The sequence below is a fragment of the Microtus pennsylvanicus genome, chromosome X (assembly GCF_037038515.1).
Source record: "Microtus pennsylvanicus isolate mMicPen1 chromosome X, mMicPen1.hap1, whole genome shotgun sequence".
Classification (NCBI taxonomy): domain Eukaryota; kingdom Metazoa; phylum Chordata; class Mammalia; order Rodentia; family Cricetidae; genus Microtus; species Microtus pennsylvanicus.
In genome coordinates, this window is record NC_134601.1 from 93,399,729 (window position 1) to 93,419,544 (window position 19,816).

Sequence of the window (19,816 nt, forward strand, 5' to 3'; positions counted from 1 at the left end):
TCTGTTTGAATCTGGATTTTAATTATGTACATAAATAGTGATAGAAGAATGAGGAGTTCTAAGGCTTGTACATTATTTCCATGTGAAGGGCTGCTGATTAGTTGGCCTGTAATATGGCATCACCCAAGATAGCAAAGAGGCTTAAAGTGTTGTTTTTCCTGAAGAAAGCCAGTTTACTATATCCAATACTGACTCTCTGCCATTTGTCTGTAGAAATACTGATTTACCGTCTGGAGTTTCCAATGTTTACCTATAACTAAAAGAAAGAAAAATATAAGTTAACTGTACACAGGAAAACAAAAATGACGCTAAAATTATGCATTTTGAAATGTATTTAGGTTTAAATTAATAAACAGTATAAGTTTTTACATTACTATTTTATCACCATAAAAAGAATGAGCTAGAGAACACAGCACCTAGGCTCATTTTGCCAAAACTCAGACTGTGCTCCATCCATACTATATCCAGACTTTCAACTGGCTGAGTACCCGAGCATACTGACGTATGTGGATGATGCCAAGTACATGCCTAAATGGCACAGCAAATACATGCACCTCTTGCCCTCTGAGGACCAGGACATACTTCCATGTATCACTGAAGGAGAGCGCAATCCCATCATCCTCAGACAGTTGAATGCCTCTCCTCATACCTTCCTTTCCCTCACACCCTTCCTTCCAGGGATGAAACACACACAAACGCACACCAAAGCCAAGCTTAATCTTCTCCAGACTGTCTTTTCCTTCATATATGATGAGCCTGCACAGCTCTAGAAGTTTCTAAATCTTTTATGTGCTGGGGATTGAACCTGGGGCCTGACACACGCTAAGCAAGCACTCTAGCACTGAGCATACAGCCCAACATCTGAGAAGCCAATGACTGACTATTCACTTGAGCTTTTAATGTAAAATCAAAATTTCTTAAACATGCAAACAACTAGCTAATTGGTCTCTCTCAGTTTATTCACCTTTTAGTGACATCCTAAGAATATAACTGATTTACTGTTTTGTTAAATTCTGGAAGCAACCTATATTAACAAGGATTAAGTAAGCTATGGTAAAATATAGACCAGGAACTATGTAAATAAAGAAGGGGCAAAGTAGGCCAACAAATACGGATGGAGAATATACACAATAAACCCAGTTGAAGAAGCAAATTCCTTATTAAACACACCTAAGCATAGTGCTATCTGTGAGATATAGTAACAAAAAAATGAAGCCTAAATCTGATCAAGCTTTCAGATCCAACTGTTGCTACATGGGAAAAGAAGAAAAGAAGGAAATGAAGAGAAAAGGAGAGTTGGCACTAAATGGATATATTTAGCCACCATTTGAACATGGCAAACTTAAGACCAAAAAAGCCAAGTTTTTCAATGAATAAATGAGGAACAAGAAACTAAAAGCCAAGTTTTTCAATGAATAAATGAGGAACAAGAAACTATTACATTTAAACGACAAATAAGAGATTTATTCACTAAAATGTGAAGGACAAATAATATTTGATAAACCAACTAAAAAATTATTATGAAAGGCCAGTATGGCTGAACAAGACTGTATCCCCAGCACTCAGAAGGCTGAGGCGGAAGGATCACAAGTCCTGAACGATGTAATGAGGATGTATCTCAAAATAACAACACCAAAGTTATTACTGACATAAACAGGAAAATCTATACACTAACTAGATATTAGAGGGTATTAAGGAATTACTGTTAGTTTCTTTTGGTATGATGATAAAATTATACATACCTTTTTGGAGTTTTTTGTGTACTTGCAGTCAAAAAAACCAAAAGCATACAAATGTGTATTATTTAAATCCATGCATACTTAAATGTCTATAGTGTACCAAATTATGAGCAGAAACTATCTCTGGGAAAGGAATAATGACCAGAAAGCTTTTAAAATTTTTATCAGAGATAGAGTGCTTGTCTACCATGTATAAAGTCCCAGGTTCCATCCCTAGCTTCCAAAACAATAGCTACAACCAACATAGACTGTCATTTTATTTTATGTGTGCATAGTGTGTGTGTATGTGTATGCATGTGCACGCAGGTGCACATGTGCCTGGTGGCCAAAGGTCGACATTGGGGATCTTTCTCAACACTGTATACCTTATTTTTGAGACAGACTCTCTCAGTGAACCTGGAGCTCACTGAATAGGCTAGATTCTAGCCGTCATGCGCCAGGAATCCATCTGTCTCTGCCTCTCCAGTGCTGGGACCACAGGAACATGCCACCACACCTAGCTGTTTATGTGGGTGCTGGGAATCCAATCTTAGGTCATCATGTTTACATGGCAAGCACTTGGCTGACTAAGCCAGCTACCTAGCCCCCTACTGCTCTTATAATTAAAAACTAAACCACCAATAAAGTTCTAAAAATTCAGGACTAAAAAAATCAAGGTTGTATATAGGGTAAGTTGAACCCTGGTCTAGAACCCTCTGAACACTGAAATGGCTTATTACCAACTTTTTCTTTGTTAGATCTCATCCCTATAGAGAAATACAAACACATTCTATATAAAGTATCTAAGGACTTGTATGGGCCTCTGGAAGCTCACTCTCTAGTCTCCCTTCTGCCGCCATATCCACGGAAAAGCTGATTCTGGGGTGGAGCCTGGGCCGCTACCCTTTAACAAGAGCTCGGGGTAGTTATTAAATTGTTTGTCTAACAGCAGAGAACTACCGACTTTGCATTAGCATCAATGTCAAAGGGGAACTAGATTGCTGTGACACGTCAACCAGGATCAGGACCACTGTTCAGGAGTCACAAGACAATATCTTTCACTTACGATAAGCAGCAGCTTCCTAAACTGTCAGGAGTGTCCAAAGACAACTGCCTTGTGATGTGTTTCCTACCAATGGAAGCGTAAAAGGGGGTGATGAGCAGAGCAACAGAGGATTCTGCTTAGGGCTGGGGTTGCACTGCATGACCTCTCAAATTTCAAGTGATGTGACGCTCTGGCTCTCTAAGAACATGGAGATAGTTGAGAAAGGAAAGCCTCAAATGCAGAGTTTGGGGCATTTTAAACAGTAACTGTGATAAACAACAATATAACACAACTTTTTAAGATGGGTAGAATGCTTGCCTGGCATGTGTGAAACCTTGGCTTCAATCTCAGTGCCACACACACAACTTATCATAAAAGAAAACTCATATTCATGGCAGGAAATATGAAAAAAATAAAGTTCAAATAAAAATGCACATTTAAATTTTCTATATACCTCCGGATCTAACAAAATATACCACCTTTCTTCTCTAATTAATAATTGTAGCTCTGGGTTTGTCATCCTAGCTACACAGGAAGCTGAGACTTAAAGATCATAAATTCAAGCCCAGTCCAGGCAACTTTATGGAAAAAGTGTCTAGAAAATAAAAGGGAACGTGAGGGCTATGGGTATAGCTCAGGGGTAGAGAGAGAGAGTGCTTGCCCAGCATGTGTGACGCCTTGGGTTCAACCCCGGTACCACAAAAAATTGTACATGCTCCCATGCAATTAAGTATAACTGAAACAATAATGATCCTCTTTATAGATCTATCATAACTAAGCTAATTTCATGCAGCTGAATACCCAGGTTAAATTTTAATTCCTTATAATTTGCTAATTATCAGGAAATGACAAGATCTATTATATAATTTTAACATATACACAAAATACTAATAGAATTAATACTTTTATACTTAGTAGGTGCTAGGTAAGTAAATATTAAACAAACATGAGTAATAGTGAGTTGAATATAAGATCAAAAGAAATTGCATTCAGTTTCTAACCTCTGTCTGGTTCTAGTTTATCTAAAAAAATTCTGGCACTTCTCAAAAAGAAACACAAACATAATTAAATAAGCATTTAAAGCCAGAAGTTAAAGACAGAATAAAATATGACCCTTATGTTTCCACATCAAGGTGAAAGTGCTATAATTAATTAATTAACAAGAAATCATTTTAGCTAGCACTAACAATGCTGAAAATAACCAGGTCTTTGTTTTATTTTTTACCTGATTAAAATGGACAGAACATGGAGTTTTCTATTTATTTCCAGGTGAGTTCTTCACATTTCCTGGCTTGTAAAAGAAAATACAAAGCTTTAATGTCAAGATGTCTTCAGTATTTGGCTGAACATAAACATGAATTATTATTATTTCCTTGTAAGGTGGTCAAGTCATTTTGTTGAAGGTCTGAGGTGGGGTGTCAAAGAAGGACTTGAGACCCCGAATTATCAACTAGGACTGCAATGAGATATGTTAAAGGAGGATATAATACAGGATGACCCATTTCTCAGGAGACTGAAGAGATTAGTCCATTTCCTTCAGTGTCCTGTTGGGAAAAGTAGCTTAGGTACAGAGAATAGAGAAAAGGGCTATAGGAATTCTTATTCTATAGATCCAGCCAAACAGTTGATTCCATAAAAGCAAAATCAAATCAATATTCAAAAGATTTATTTCTTAAAAGTTGTATTTATTACTACATGCCACTATCACTGACGTAGAGGGCTTGAGAGACGTTAAGAGAGCTTCTTGCATTATCCACAAGGTCAATTCATTAAACGTACACTCTCAAAGAGCTTTTAATTGAGCCATAACCATTCTGCCTGACTATCCTTGGGGAACATATAATTAATTAGGTCATATCCATGGAAAGACATGTAGAAAAGGTTCTAGTGGAGAAAATTCATGTGCTTAAGTTCAGGCTTTCCTTTTCTGTATTTTTTAAGACTTAGATTCTGAAATCCTATTAATAAGACCTGCTTGGATATCAAAGATCAAAACTCATGAACTGGCAGTCCGAACAACTCTGGGTTGCAGCTGGGCAGGGCGTGAGGCTGTGCTTCGGGAGACTAGACTTGGTGCAGGTGGCCCTGGTGGCCTCTCTCTCATCAGCACTAATGAGTGAAGGGGGGTGCGAAAGCAAGAGCATGTGACCGACTGTCAGTGCACAGCATAGCTTCTGGGCAATTCTAAAGTCTGCTCGAGCGGTTTAGAACAGTTCTCTATGTGTTGCTTTATGCCCATCATACCAGCATAATGAACAGAGTCCTCTCTCATTCACAGGAGCATCCAAGTTTCGATGATAACATGGGCACCATGATAACACCATAGCACTTTATAGAGGAGTTCTGGGGAACAAGACCATATGCACTGCCTGGTGATTCAACACAAAATACAGAAGCTGGCCCAATGGAACTCTAAAGGACCTATTATTAGTGCTAAGCCCTCCCTGCACAGTCACTTCCCTCCTCCATCCCATGTGTGTGTCCATATGTGTGCACACCGCATTCAAATATTTGTTGCATGAACAAATGGAATAGGAGAGAGCTTAGGGGTCTAGCGCTGCAGACCTATCATCTAAGCACTAGGAAGGCAGAGGAAGGAAGACTGGGAGCTTATGGCCAGTCTAGTCTACACACAGAGTCTCAAGGGGGGAGCGATTCATTAAAAAATAAGAGATAAGGCAGGGGTGATGGTCCACACCTTTAATTCCAGCACTTGGGAGGCAGAAGCAGACAGATCTCTGTGAGTCCGAGGCCAGCTTGGTCTACAGAGAGAGTTCCAGGATAGTCAGGGCTACACAGAGAAACCCTGTCTCAAAAATCCAAAGACAAAGATATAAAAAGAAAGTTAAGAAAGTAACACAATCATGGCTAACTACTGGGGCTGCCCTAAAGTAATATGGCTTCCCACCTAATTAAATTTATTTACTACTTGCCAAGTATATCTAATGATATTCTTTAGACACATTCTATCCATACCTACCAATGTCTCAACCTCAAAAAATAAGGTGCCAAATTTTCAAGCTTCTGAAAAATAATTCAGATGAAGAAAATAAGCAGGCAAAGCATTCCATTCTACTGATTGAGAAAAACAATCTGTTGCTAGGAACATGGCCTTGTTCAGATATATAACACTTATAATAATACAAATCAGAACCAATATCTCACTAAAAAAAATACTGGACCTAGCCACCCATGACCACGTTACAAATTAAGAGCTCTCGAGACAGTACCATGATCTCAAAGGAAACAATATTCTCACTTCAAAAAGCAGTTTGTGGCTGGGCGATGGTGGCGCACGCCTTTAATCCCAGCACTTGGGAGGCAGAGGCAGGTGGATCTCTGTGAGTTCGAGACCAGCCTGGTCTACAGAGCTAGTTCCAGGACAGGCTCCAAAGCCACAGAGAAACCCTGTCTCGAAAAAACAAAAAAACAAAAAAAAAAGCAGTTTGTGATTTAAGAATAAGCAAAAAAATCTACTGTATTTTCAGAACAAGTTTTCTTTAAAAAGATTATTTTCCTTATGTGATTGTAATTCATATTTGTTTTTCAATGTTTTACTACCATGTCTATGAACACAAATAACAATTTATGTTAGAAAGACTGAAATAGTTTCTGAAAAGCTCGAAACATCAACACATTGGTCTCTAATTATTACGTACTGCTATGTCAAGGTGGACTGTCAGTGTGGTGGTTAATCTTCATTGTCATTTTAACTGGATTTGGAATCAGACGCAGAGTTGTGTCTGTAAAAGTGTTGCCAGAGAGGTTAAACTGAGGCAGGAAGCTCTCCCCCAAGTGTGGGGGCATCATCCCACGGTCATGGTCTCTGGTCGCAGACTAAGCATACAGGAAAGCGAGGGGAGCGCCAACACTCCTTGCACTCTTCTGCTAAGATGTAAGGAAATAAGAGTCACAGCAAGAGCCACGCCATCACCATGCCTTTCCAGCCATGAGGACTGTGCCTTCATAACAATACCCCAAATAAGCTCTCCCTCTCTTAAGGTCCCCTTATCAGGTACTCGATCTCAGTAATAAGTAACTAATACGGCCAGCCAAATATTAGAAGCTTTGCATCCTCCTAAAATCTGTGAGTCCTAGAACTAGACAGGAATTTGTGACTTTGACTCCCAAAATCCATGATTGAAAAAAAATGCAGGTATGGTGGCACGTTCTTGTAATCTCGGAAGTGGGAAGGTAACAACAGGAGAATCCCTTGGGCTCAGAAGCCAGCCAGCGTAGACTAGGGAAATCCCAGGTCAGTAAAAAAGCAACTCTCAAAACAAAAGAACCCAGATGAACAGCACTTGAGGATGACACTGTCCTCTGGACTCCACTCCCACGTGTGAGTGCACAGCAAACAGACACACAAACACACACGCCTGCAAGTGTGTGTGTGCGCGCGCACACACTCTAGAGTCCTGAACTATTTTCAGCAATTGCTTAACTCCTCAAAAATGCAATTTCCCTACTTGTAAAATGAAGGTAATAAAAACGTGCCTGTCAGGCTCCTGAGTAAAGAGCACTCTGAGCTAGGCTCAATGGATATAACCTACTGTATGATAGGTCACTTCTTTTTAATAAGAAAAAGTAGTTAATAAATGAAACCATCCTAAATGTCCATCGGTAGACGAATGGACAAAGTAAATGTGGTATGTATCCCTTAATAGATTATAAATAACAAAATTTTTGTCATATTTGCAAAAAAAACGTAGTTGCAAAAAAATGAAATGGATACAACTGAAGATTATTACGTTAAGCAAGGTAAGCCAGACTTGGAAAGACAAACACTGTATGTTTTCCTTCCTATGTGGCTCCTAGATTTTAATTTGTATATGTATACACACACATACATACACACACAAATACACATAGATACATGTCGGTATGGGTGTGAGTGTAAGCCATGAGAGGTGAAGAAGGGGTCCTTAGAGCAGGGGGGTACTAAACATGTCTGATATTAAATACAGGGGTTACTGTATAGAGAAAGACTAAAAGGGCATGGGGATAAGAGGCATGAGGAAGCAGGATCAACAAGAACAAAGTATGTATGGAAATACCAGAGAAAATCCATTATTTTGTATGCAAATGTAAGAAAACAATGCAAAGTATAAAATAAATAGGTGAGGACAGATGACCTGTTAAAGAGCCTATGATAAGCAGGATAGTGACGCCCCAGGTGTCTGTATCTGAGACCTGTTACTTTCTGCGACACCTTCAGATGGCACACTCATCAGAATTACCTTGGCTTATGCGAATGGGCCCAGTTGACCTTGAAGAGCTAATAGAGGCTAAGATGGAAGCAAAACAAGGGGGTCAGAGAGAGCACCTTGAAAAAGAAGGCCTATGCTGCTGGTTTTGAAGGCAAAGGAAGGAGACTGCCACGGAAAGTCTCCAGAAACTGGGTCAGCCTCAGTTGCCAGGCAGCAAAACAGACCTAGGTTTACAGCAGAAAGGAACAAAATTCTGTCAACAACCTAAGTCCACAAGAATTCTGTTCTAGGACCTCTGGAGAGGAATGTGGCCCTCCTAACACCTTGGGTTAGCACTGGACTTCTGACCTACTGGGCAAAGATAGTAAGTCCGCATTGTGTTCAGCCTGAGTACAGTCATTGGTTCAGGGACAACGGAGACAAGGTTGTGCTGTAAAGTTCCGAAGCTGTTAAGAGCAGAGAGCGTTACTCTTCCTACCTTAGAAAATTAAAAAGAAGGTAAGGGCAGCATGGTAGATTTTCCAGAAAGCTAAAGCTGTTCTGGATGTATGTCATTTCTCTTATATAAGACTATTATAAATAAAGAAACTAGGTAATAATTTTTCTCTTTTTTAAAATAAGGTTGAAGAGCAGACCTTCAGAACTTATTCATCTTGTCTGAAACTTTCTACCCATCAATCAGCAACTTCCCATTCCTCCCTCCTCCAGCCCCTAGCAACTCCTGCCAGTCAATCTTTCCTTTTGTGTGTTTAGTAACTCCACATACCTCACATAAGTGGAATCACATGGTATATGACTGCATTATTTCAAGGGCAAATTTTTTATATGTAATGTAACTCTTTATTGACTTCTCTGGGAATTTCACACCAAGCACCCAAATCCTGTTCACCTTCCTCCATATCTACCCATTACCCCTGCATCATCCTCCCCAAAAGAAACCACCCCCCAAAAAATTAATTAGAAACAAAACAAAACAAACAAAAAACCACCTTGCTCCTCTTCCATTTTCCTACCTCTCCAACCTCTTCACTCATCCCGCTGGCACTGGGAGTGTCAGTGTGGCACAATCAGCCCCACCCAAAAACGTTCATTAACTGGTGTGGTTCACAGCCTCCAGCCTCTGACACGCCATTATCACTGAACCTCAGGGACCTCCTCTTGTATACTCAAAGGCAAATCTTCGATCATCACGTAAGCTACTCTCAACTAAACTTGTGTTTAAAGAGCTAAGAAATCTAGAATGCAGAAAGAGAGTGCACAATGTTTACTTAGGGTGGTGGCTACTGTTTCTCTTGCATTTTCCTGTTGAGCCAGGAAAGGCCAGACTAAAACTATTAAAAGCTCAGCATGAGAGGTTCTACCCAGTTCTCGTGTTGAGAAAAGTTTGTATTTCTGTGTTTTTCTGACCTTTAAATAATTATTTTTGGCTTTTAGCAGTCATTTGAAAGTAACTTTTTGCAGATTTTAAAAACCTAGTAAAAAGAAAAATCTGCCATTTACTGGGAGACAGTTGTGTTTAGCTAATTGTAAGAGAACTTGAGCTCTGAGAAGCTGCCTATGGCAGGCGTGCATGCAATCCTCCCAGCAAACACAAAGACAGCCACATGTTCCAGCCTAGCCCAGATTACAAAAGAAGGCCGTGTCTTTAAAAAAGAGCTATTTGGGGGCTGGAGAGATGGCTCAGAGGTCCTGAGTTCAATCCCCAATATCTGCATGCTGGCTCACAAATATCTGTAATGAGATCTGGCGCCCTCTTCTGGCCTGCAGGCACACATGCAGACAGAACACGGTATAAATAAAAAAATAAATCTTTATCTGGCGCCCTCTTCTGGCCTGCAGGCATACATGCAGACAGAACACTAAAATAAATCTTAAAAAAAAAGATCTGGGTTGGCATTATTCTGAAAAGGTTTTAGAATACTCATGTTCTAATTAAGTTTCTAAAGTAAAAGAATTCTGGAGAAGATGAGTAAATCAACTGTATAAAGAATTTCCGGCTGTCAGTAAAAGACAGCAGCCACGTTTGCTGATGCACAGCTGGAACCCCAGCACTCCTAAGAATGAAGCAGGACCCTACCTTCAAAGTCAATCTGAAGTACACAGTGAGACTCTCCTTACAAAAACAAAACAAACCAGACTTCTGTGCCTACACAGAGCTTTCAAATAATCAAATAGGAAGGAAGCAGCCTCTGGATTAGCTAGAAGTCATAAAAACTTGGCATGGTGGTGCGCACCTTTAATCCTAGCACTCAGCAGGCAGAGGCAGGCGGATCTTTTGAGTTTAAGGCCAATCTGGTCTACAGAGTGAGTTCTAGCCTGAGAGGGTTACATAGCAACACTTTGGGGAAAGATACAGGCAGGCAGGCTGTGCCTCCTATCAGCTACCTCCCCAGAAGGTTAAGTGGAGAGCTGACTGATCCATTTTCATCTTAGGTCATAGTCAACAAGTATTTGCCTTTTAACAATGCACAGCTGTGAAAGTTTCTAGAAGGTTAAAAGCAGTTCAGTGGGGGAAACTAGAGAAATCTTGAGTGTGGGATATATATTAAGTAATATTACTATCAACAATGAAAGAGCTTTCCTAGGTATGATGTTACCATTGCTGTTCATATCAATGAACCTACATGTTCTTTGGAAATACATATTGAATTATAGATGATGTATGGAGAGTACAATGAATATTTAGAACTTTCTAATGGTTCCATAGAAGAACATACGTATGTGTGTATATGATCAAATTGCATATATTAAAAGATGGTAAGACAAAATAGCAGGTGCTAATGGGTGAATCTAAGTGAACAGTGCTAGTCTTACAACTCTCCTGTAGGTTTAAAGCTTTTCAAGCTGGTGGCTCAAGCCTTTAGTATCAAATTCGGGAAAGACAGACAGGTGGGTCTTTGTAACTCTGAGGTCAGCCTGTTCTATACAGTCAGAGTTACATAAAGAGAGACCGTCTCCAGAAGAGAAAAAAAAACCTCTTCCAAAATAGACACTAGTAAATATATTCTCTTTCTCTCTCTCTCTCTCTCTCTCTCTCTCTCTCTCTCTCTCTCTCTCTCTCTCTCTCTCTCTCTCTCCCCCCTTTCCCCTCTCCCTCAGAGTTAGAGGTGCTGGCACACTCCTTTAATCCCAGCACTCAGGAGGTAGAGGCAAGCAGTTCTCTTGAATTCAAGGCCAGCCTGGTGTACAAAGCAAGTCAAAAAACAACAAACAAACAAACAAAAAACGCCCATAGTTCTGTATACTGCCAACAGTATGCTGAAAACTACCCAATTAGCCATCAATGGATATATTTTTCCACACAAAAATATAGCCTACAGAAGTTAAAATAAATAAGCTACTGCCTTATATTGCTTATAATCATAATATTAAAGTACAAATAAGTCTCAACTGAGAGAGCTTATATGTCTGTAAGTCAAGATAAGGAAAATTACAAAAGCTGAACTGGATGTGAGGGCCCACACTTGTAATGCTAGCACTCAAAAGACTAAGGGAGGAGGTTCAGGAGTTCAAAGTCATCCTCAGCTATATAGTGAATTCAAGGTCAGTCAGGACAACAAGAGACTATGGCTAAAACCAACAAACAAAAAAGAACATGGAAGAACCACAATGCTTTATAATATATACATACACGGTTAAACAAAATACAAAACTTGAAAGAAAACCAAGGATTAAAGAAACACATTTCAGTTAGTGACTCCCTCTGGGAGATAGGAGGGGCCTGGGTAACTTCCTAGTTTTGAAGGTGGGTAGATGTGTGGCTTTACTGTTGGGTTTGAAACTGTACTTCAATACTTTTCAAATTTATTTTTTATGAATACAGTGTTTTATATGCATGTACACCTGCAGGTCAGAAGAGGGCACAAGATCTCATTACAGATGGCTGTGAGTCACTATGTGGTTGCTGGGAATTGAACTCGGGACCTTTGGAAGAATAGCCCGTGCTCTTAACCTCTGAGCCATCTCTCCAGCTTGAAACTGCACTTATAGAAAAAAGAAACACAAACCATGTTGTGATGCCCCTCTTTCTGGATGCACCTATCTTTACATTTTAGACATTTAAATTTTAGCTGAAGCAAAGAACTTTAAGTGACCAATGACAATGACAAAATAAAATATGCCTTTATCCTAATAACTACTAGAAGACAAAATGCAAATGTTTAGAATCAATTCCTAAAAGGAGATGGCATATGGCAGAGCAGCAAATTGCCACAGATTTGTTGTAGGTACTTGAGAGTGCTATAGTTACATGAAAGAGAATACAGCTAAGAACTGAGCCACTGACGGTCAGCACACACCTGGAAATCAAAGCTACTTAAGCAACTAAGGCAGGAGAACAGTGTTTGAGGTGTCCGACTCTCCTACATAGGAAGACGGTCTCAAAAAAAAACAAAAAAAATCCTGGCCATCACTCACACCATTTTAATTTGTGTATGTCTATGTGTACAAACACACATGCATAGTATACCTGCATGTGTATGTGCATGCATGTGTGTGTATATATGTATGCGTGCGTGTATGTGTAGGCCAGAGCATATTAGATGTCATCAGGTGTGTGTGTGCATGTGCGTGTGTGTGCGTGTGTGTGTGTGTGTAGGCCACAACATTAGATGTCATCGTGTGTGTGTGTGCATGTGTGTGTGTGTGTGTAGGCCACAACATTAGATGTCATCGTGTGTGTGTGCATGTGTGTGTGTGCGTGCATGTGTGTGTGTGTAGGCCACAACATTAGATGTCATCTTGTATGTGTGTGTGTGTAGGCCACAACATTAGATGTCATCGTGTGTGCATGTGTGTGTGTGTGTGTGTGTGTGTGTAGGCCACAACATTAGATGTCATCGTGTGTGTGTGTGTGTGCCACAACATTAGATGTCATCATGTGTGTGTGTGTGCATGTGTGTGTGTGTGTGTAGGCCACAACATTAGATGTCATCATGTGTGTGTGTGTGCATGTGTGTGTGTGTGTGTAGGCCACAACATTAGATGTCATCATGTGTGTGTGTGTGCATGTGTGTGTGTGTGTAGGCCACAACATTAGATGTCATCGTGTGTGTGTGTGTGTGTGTGTAGGCCAGAGCACAACATTAGATGTCATCGTGTGTGTGTGTGTGTGTGTGTGTGTGTGTGTGTGTGTGTGTAAGAGAGAGCACAATATCAGATGTCATCAGGCGCCACGTGCTCGTTTTGAAGAAGGGGCCTCACTGGCCTGGAGCTCTCCTGTTAGGCTAGGGCAGTTGTCTAGAGAGACCCTGGGATCCGCCTCCCTCTACCTCCACAGGGTTGGGATTATAAGCGCGTGCCAGCATGCATTAACTCTTCTTATGTGGGCTCTACGGTTCAGGCTCAGGTCCTCATGCTTGCAAGGCAAGCACTTTACTAGGTTTTCTCCCAGCCTGCATTTAAGACTTTAGGTTCCTGCTTTAACCATAATGTCCATTAATTTCTTTGACTGGACACAACCAAAAATATGTACTACATCACTACAGTACAAAAAATTCCAAATTAGAAGACACTAATTGAGACTGGTAATACACTTGACTTGAGAGCAGTGGTGCCACACACCTTTAATCCCAGCACCTGGAAGACAGAAGCAGACCAACCTTTGAGTTTGAGGCCAGCCTGATCTACAGAGTAAGTTCCAGGCAGAGCTACACAAAGAAACCCCACCTCAAAAAAACAAGGGAAAAAAAGGAAAACTAACTTCCAAACAAGTCTCCCTTTATGAAGTGCCCACCTACCCCAGGGTCCCTTCAGAAAGCCTTGTCTGTGCCTTTCTTGAGTGCTTCTGCTTGTTTGGATTTTCAGTTGTATGCTTCATCCCCTTAACTATATTGTGAGCTGATATATATGTAATTGTTTTGACATTCAGTGAAGAGAGTACACTCAGCTTCAAGGCCCCCAAAGATTTCTGTTCCAACATAGCTTAACTCTTTGCTTTCAATTAAAAAACAAATAAACGGAGCTTAACTCTTCACCATATGATTAATATGCATAATAAAAAATAAACACATGGAAATAAAAATAAGGGGGCTGGAGAGATGGCTCAGTAGTTGAAAGAACTGGATGTGCTTCCAGAAGACCTGGGCTCAATTCCCAATTCCCAGCCCTCACATAAGAGCTCACAACTATCTGTAACTCCAGTTCCAGGGGATTCGGTGCCTTCACAAAGAGGTATGTGCAGGCAAAACACCAATGCACATAAAATAAGAATAGATTTTTTTTTTTTTGGTTTTTCGAGACAGGGTTTCTCTGTAGCTTTGGAGCCTGTCCTGGAACTAGCTCTGTAGACCAGGCTGGTCTCGAACTCACAGAGATCCGCCTGCCTCTGCCTCCCGAGTGCTGGGATTAAAGGCGTGCGCCACCACCGCCCGGCGTAAGAATAGATATTTTTTTAAGTTTAAAAAAAAAGAAAAGAAAGAGAAGAAAGGCAGTACCCCTATAAAAAGGTAATCAACTAAAGGCTAAACCATTTTTTCCTGCTTTCCAACTGCAAAGAGCTTTGAACCATGATCTCCTTCTACTGGGTTTGAATTAGCATTTGATTAAGTAGTAAATTAAAATGTACCTGTGGTTTAAAAAAAAATTTAAAGAACTCTGAAAACCATGAAACCCAACAAGGTACTATGGGGGGATCACAATATGTCATCAGAGAAAAGGGTACTTCATTATCGAATACTGTCTGAAGTCTACGCCTATCAAACCTTGAGCTAACATGATTTCCTACTACTTTTCACTGGAAACTTGCAGTAAACATCGAACATAGTCAACATCAATTTTATTCTCTCTTGTTGAGGACAGCCATTGGGAGGAGCCCTGGGGTACATCATTAGTTGAAACAAAGCTTTAAAATAACTTCAGGTTAGATCAGATACTTTGATAATAGCTTAAAGATGAAAAACCCTCTGGGCCGTGGTGGCACACATCTTTAATCCCAGCACTCGGGAGGCAGAGGCAGGCGGATCTCTGTGAGTTCAAAAACAGCCTGGTCTACAAGAGCTGGTTCCAGGACAGGCTCCAAAGCTACAGAGAAACCCTGTCTCAAATAAAAGATGGAAAAACCTCAGAAAACAATCTAAAGTTCACTAGGATACATAACCGAGTTATGGATTCATTAGGTTAGTGATGGAGGAGGGTCATTTGTCTATTGTTACTTTCAATGGTTAATAAAGAAACTGCCTTGGCCTTTGATAGGACAGAAAATTAGATAGGTGGAGTAGACAGAACAGAATGCTGGGAGAAAAAAGCCGAGTCAGGCAGTTGCCACGCCTCTCCTCTCCGAGATGGATGCAGGTTAAGGTCTTCCTGGTAAGCCACTACCTCGTGGTGCTACATAGATTATTAGAAATGGGTTAATCAAGATGTGAGAATTAGCCAATAAGAGGCTGAAACTAATGGGTCAGGCAGTGTTTAAAAGAATACAATTTGTGTGTTGTTATTTCGGGGCATAAGCTAGCCAGGCGGCCGGGAGCTGGATGGCAGGAAGCGGCCCGCTGCTCCTTACTACAGGTTAGGGTCAAAAATACAAAGCAGCCCAATTGTTGCTAGCTGACACACTTTTCTTGCTAGGTTTGGTTGGTGATCAAGGGTGATGATTAACTCATTGTACCCATTCTTGCCCTCACTTTCCTGAAATAAGAAACTCTTGAGTATGTGCCCTAAAGATTTAAAGTACAGATGGATGACTGGTTTTATGCATAAAGGTTTAGATTTGTGATCCCTTTAAGATTATAAGATTACCCATCAAGATAAACAATAAAATGATTGATTCTTTGTAACTGTAATATGCAGTCTGCCAACAACAGAGTTGGCTGAGAAAAAAATGTTCTCTGCTTGCTCATGTTAGGTTAATCCATAACAAGTTACTTAGATGTAAATGTATGTGGGTTACCAGGGTGGCTTTGTTTTTAATAATGTAAGGAAAGGGAAAAACATGCTTTTACTCGTACTCATTATAATCATTCACTTGAAAAACAGAATGTAACCACATTGCAATTTTTATATTGCTTGAAAGATTTTGTTGGGGTATATAAGCTGTAGGAAAATAAGTATACAGAAGAATAGAGAATAAAGAAGGAAACTATTAAGAGAGTGTGTGAGAGTATTTTTCCCTAACCCCCTCAGATAGAAAGTCTTTGTATACTGCTGGAGGCTGCCCCCCCCCAGGCAGTGATACTTTCTGTTGTTGTACTGAGTGGTACTGGGGACTAAACCTGGGGTCTTGCACATGCAAGGTAAGCCCTCTACCAACAAACTACATCCCCAGTCCTTAATAAAAGAGCTAGTTTAAATGGGCTTGAAAGGGACTAACTCCTTATAAACCACCAGTAGAAAAATCAATCTTAGGGCTGGAGAGATTTCTCAGTGGTTAGAGCGCTTGTTCTTGCAGTGAACCTATATTCAATTCACAGCACCCACACAGTGACTCAACCATTTGTAACTGAAGGTCCAGGAATCCAACACCCTCTTCTGACCACACACACGTGAGATATAGACATACATGCAAGCAAAACATTCATATATATAAAATAAATAAACTCAGTCTTAAGACTGCACTGAAAGGATATTTATGTATACAATGAGGAGAGCTTATAACTTACTCTGGAGTGCTACTCCTAAATCCTGATATTTACACATATATATGTAAGTGTGCTTGTGGTGCTGGGGCCTTGTACATGCTAAGCTCACAGTTTACTTTTCCCTTTTTGCTACTAAGCCACACTTTGATGAATTTATTTAAAGACATTTTGATGGGTGTATATTAATGGTACAAAATAATGAGCTTCACTATGACATTTTCATGCATGTTTTTAATTTACTTTGATCATATTTGTCCCTGTTACCTTCTATTTACATATTTTATTTGAGTATTTTCTTTTGAAATAATTGGAGCCAAAATGAGCTTTCTGCAGAAAGTCTGTTAACACAAGAACCCAGTTTGCCTTTAGCTGGGTCTCTGCACACACAAGAGGCACTACACCTCGTTCTGTACTAAGTCTTTATCACAAAAAGAGACCATTTCTACAGGCCACTAGGAGACGTGAAAAGTGGCACATCCTTATGATGGCACAACTTCCTTTCTCTGCTACTCATCCACCAGATGGCACAGAGAATGTGTGGCCTAAGACTATTCCCCAACACACTGGAGCCTCAGATGGGAGATGAACAAATAATACTAGACAAGAACAGAGCTTATGATTAAGTGTAAAACCAGGGAAGGAATATGTCTCAATTCTGCACTTTTGTTTCTTGAGAGTATAATATATTCCACTTGAATCCAGGGCTTTTTTTTTCAAAGACAGGGTTTCTGTGGTGGCTGTCCTGGAACTCATTTTGCAGAGCTGACCTCAAATTCACAGAGATTTGCCTGCCTCTGCTCCAGAGTGCTGGGACTAACAGTGCTACCACCGTCTGACAAACCCAAGGCCTTTTTACATTACTTAATTACTTTCTATGTGTAGATGTTTTGTTTGCACATATGCATACGCACCTTGTATGTGCCTGGTGCCTTTGGAGGCCAGAAGAGGCAGATTCCCCAGGAATGGAGTGATAGACAGTTGTAAACCCACTGTATGGGTGATAGAAATCTAACCCAGGGCCTCTAGAAGAACAGCCAGTGCTCCTAACTGCTGAGCCATCTCTCCAGCCCCAAGTATTTTTAATCACATTTATTTACATGTGTGTGAGTGAGTGGACTTGTGGGCATGAGTTTTCTCCTTCCACCATATGGGGTTCCCAGGACCAAACCCAGGTCATCTGGCAGGAAGCACCTCTACCCATTGAGCGATCTCACTGGCCTTGAATCCATTTATGGTACAACCTTTATACAATATGCTACACTCTGAAGAAACTACATATAGAACAGAATAGAAATTACAGTCTAAGCTACACTGGAATGCATTTTAGTCACTATTTTTGACCTATTAGGAGACTAAAAGCCAACAAAAGCAGTAATTAAAGGAATAAGATCGTTTAAGTATTTTACAAAACTTTAGAAGAATCACATATTTAAACCAAAGGGAAAACAATGAAATCTCTCACCTTCTGAAAATGTTGCTTCCACAAATCTTCTGCAATTATGTACCCTTGTAATCCCCAGTCATACAACTTCTCCCCGCTGACCTTGAGATGCAAATAGAAAAGACTGGTGAACAATTCATTTGTGAATGATAAACAAGAGAATTTCTTTAGGCCTGCATTTGACTACTTTGTGTGTGCGTGTGTAACTACACAGGAAGTCTTGAGACACGTCCATTGTACCTGCATAACATGCCGGGGATACAGTTCAATGGTAGAGCATGTGCCCAAGAAACATCCCAGCTTCATTCTCTAGTACCACAAAAGAAGAAAAGACACTCCTATCTCAGTATGGTGGCTCACACCTATAATCTCAGCACCCAGGAGGCTGAGACAGGCAGATTAGTGCAAATTCAAGGCCAGCCTGAACACCACAGTGACATCCTGTCTCAAAGGCAAAACATTATAAAACAGAAACAAGTAAAAGATAAATAAAATATGCAAAACCAAAGTTAAGGAAAAAAGGCAAGAAGAAATAGTCTGGTTACATTTATAGTTATCTCTTAAAATGACTTGCTATAAATTATAAGTATACATCTTTTATTACTGCTGCTAATGATCAAACCTGGAGCATTATACATGTTACTGATACCTACATCCTAGCTCCCAAAAGGTATATCTTCTAAACTAAACGTATGAGACTACTGACAAGATGGGGAATTCCTAAACTCATACAGAAAAAGCAATTACCTAACGCATCTAGTACCCAGTCTGGTATTGTACAATCAACCAAGTCAAGGTAAAGTGAAAAAAATCATTAATTTTAATGACTTAGATGTAAAATATGTGGTCCCAATAAAGATATGTCCAATTTTCCCAGGCACAGTCATGATAAAGTCTTTTGATTAATATAGGGATTTTGTAGGTAGCATGATCCATAATCATCCTTCCAACATCTGATGAGGCCTGAGCCTGAGAAAGGTCATGACTTTAAAATGTTTTTGCCTATCTTTGGCTAGCTGACTTGAATTACTAGAATTTGTGTGTGCTTCAGTGTTTTCCTTGCATGTATGTAGCATACCACACATGTGTCTAGTGCCTGTGGAGGTCACAGGAGGTCAGAAGAGGGCATCAGAGCATCTGGGACAGGAACTACAAGCAGTTGTGAGCTGCCATGAGGACACTAGGAAACCTGGGTCCTCTGCAAAAAGAACAAGTGCTCTTAAGCACTGAGCCAACTCTCCTGAAAATGTTTTCCAAGTATTGGGTCTTCAAACAATGTTTCTAATAATTTATTCATTGGTTCTACTTATAACAAAGAATGCTGATTGATCCACTCCATGATAATACTTCAAACTGTTTTTATTTGGTGTGCATGCTCAAGTGCACACAGGCATATGTGTGCCTGTCAAGCGTACGCAGCTACACTTGGAGACCAAAATAGAGCCTCAGATCCCTTAGACTGGCTGTGAGTTGCCTCACGTGGGTGCTGGGAATCAAGCACTTCCTCTGGATGAGCAATGACAGCTCTCTACCCTGGGGCCATCTATCTAGCCCTAACACTTTTTTCTTTTTTGGTTTTAGAGGAGACATGGTTTCTCTGTGTAACAGTCCTGACTATCCTGGAACTCACATTGTAAGCCAGGCTGACCTTGAACTCAGAGAGCTGCTTGCCTCTGCCTCCCCCCAAGTGCTCGGAATTAAAGGTATATGCCACCACTTAAAATTCTCCTCTTGATTTTTGTAATTAATCTTCGCATAGTGCTATTTTATAAAACACTTTCACATGAGTTATCCCTATCTTACAGAACAGTAAGGACAGGAAGACC

At 40.3% G+C, this 19,816-nt stretch overlaps 1 protein-coding gene across 5 annotated transcripts in view; it reads right to left on the minus strand.

Moving 5' to 3' along the window:
- The window catches only part of Apoo (apolipoprotein O), a 48,401-nt gene continuing 28,585 nt past the window's right edge, over window positions 1-19,816 (minus strand). For all 5 annotated transcript variants that reach the window (XM_075957571.1, XM_075957574.1, XM_075957570.1 and 2 more), the window contains 3 exons: window positions 18,012-18,092; window positions 3,989-4,054; window positions 1-256 (listed from right to left, as the gene is read on the minus strand). In XM_075957571.1, the coding sequence (XP_075813686.1) occupies window positions 4,019-4,054; window positions 18,012-18,092 (117 nt within the window). In that variant the 3' untranslated portion in view covers window positions 1-256; window positions 3,989-4,018. The remainder of the gene's footprint in view (window positions 257-3,988; window positions 4,055-18,011; window positions 18,093-19,816) is intronic.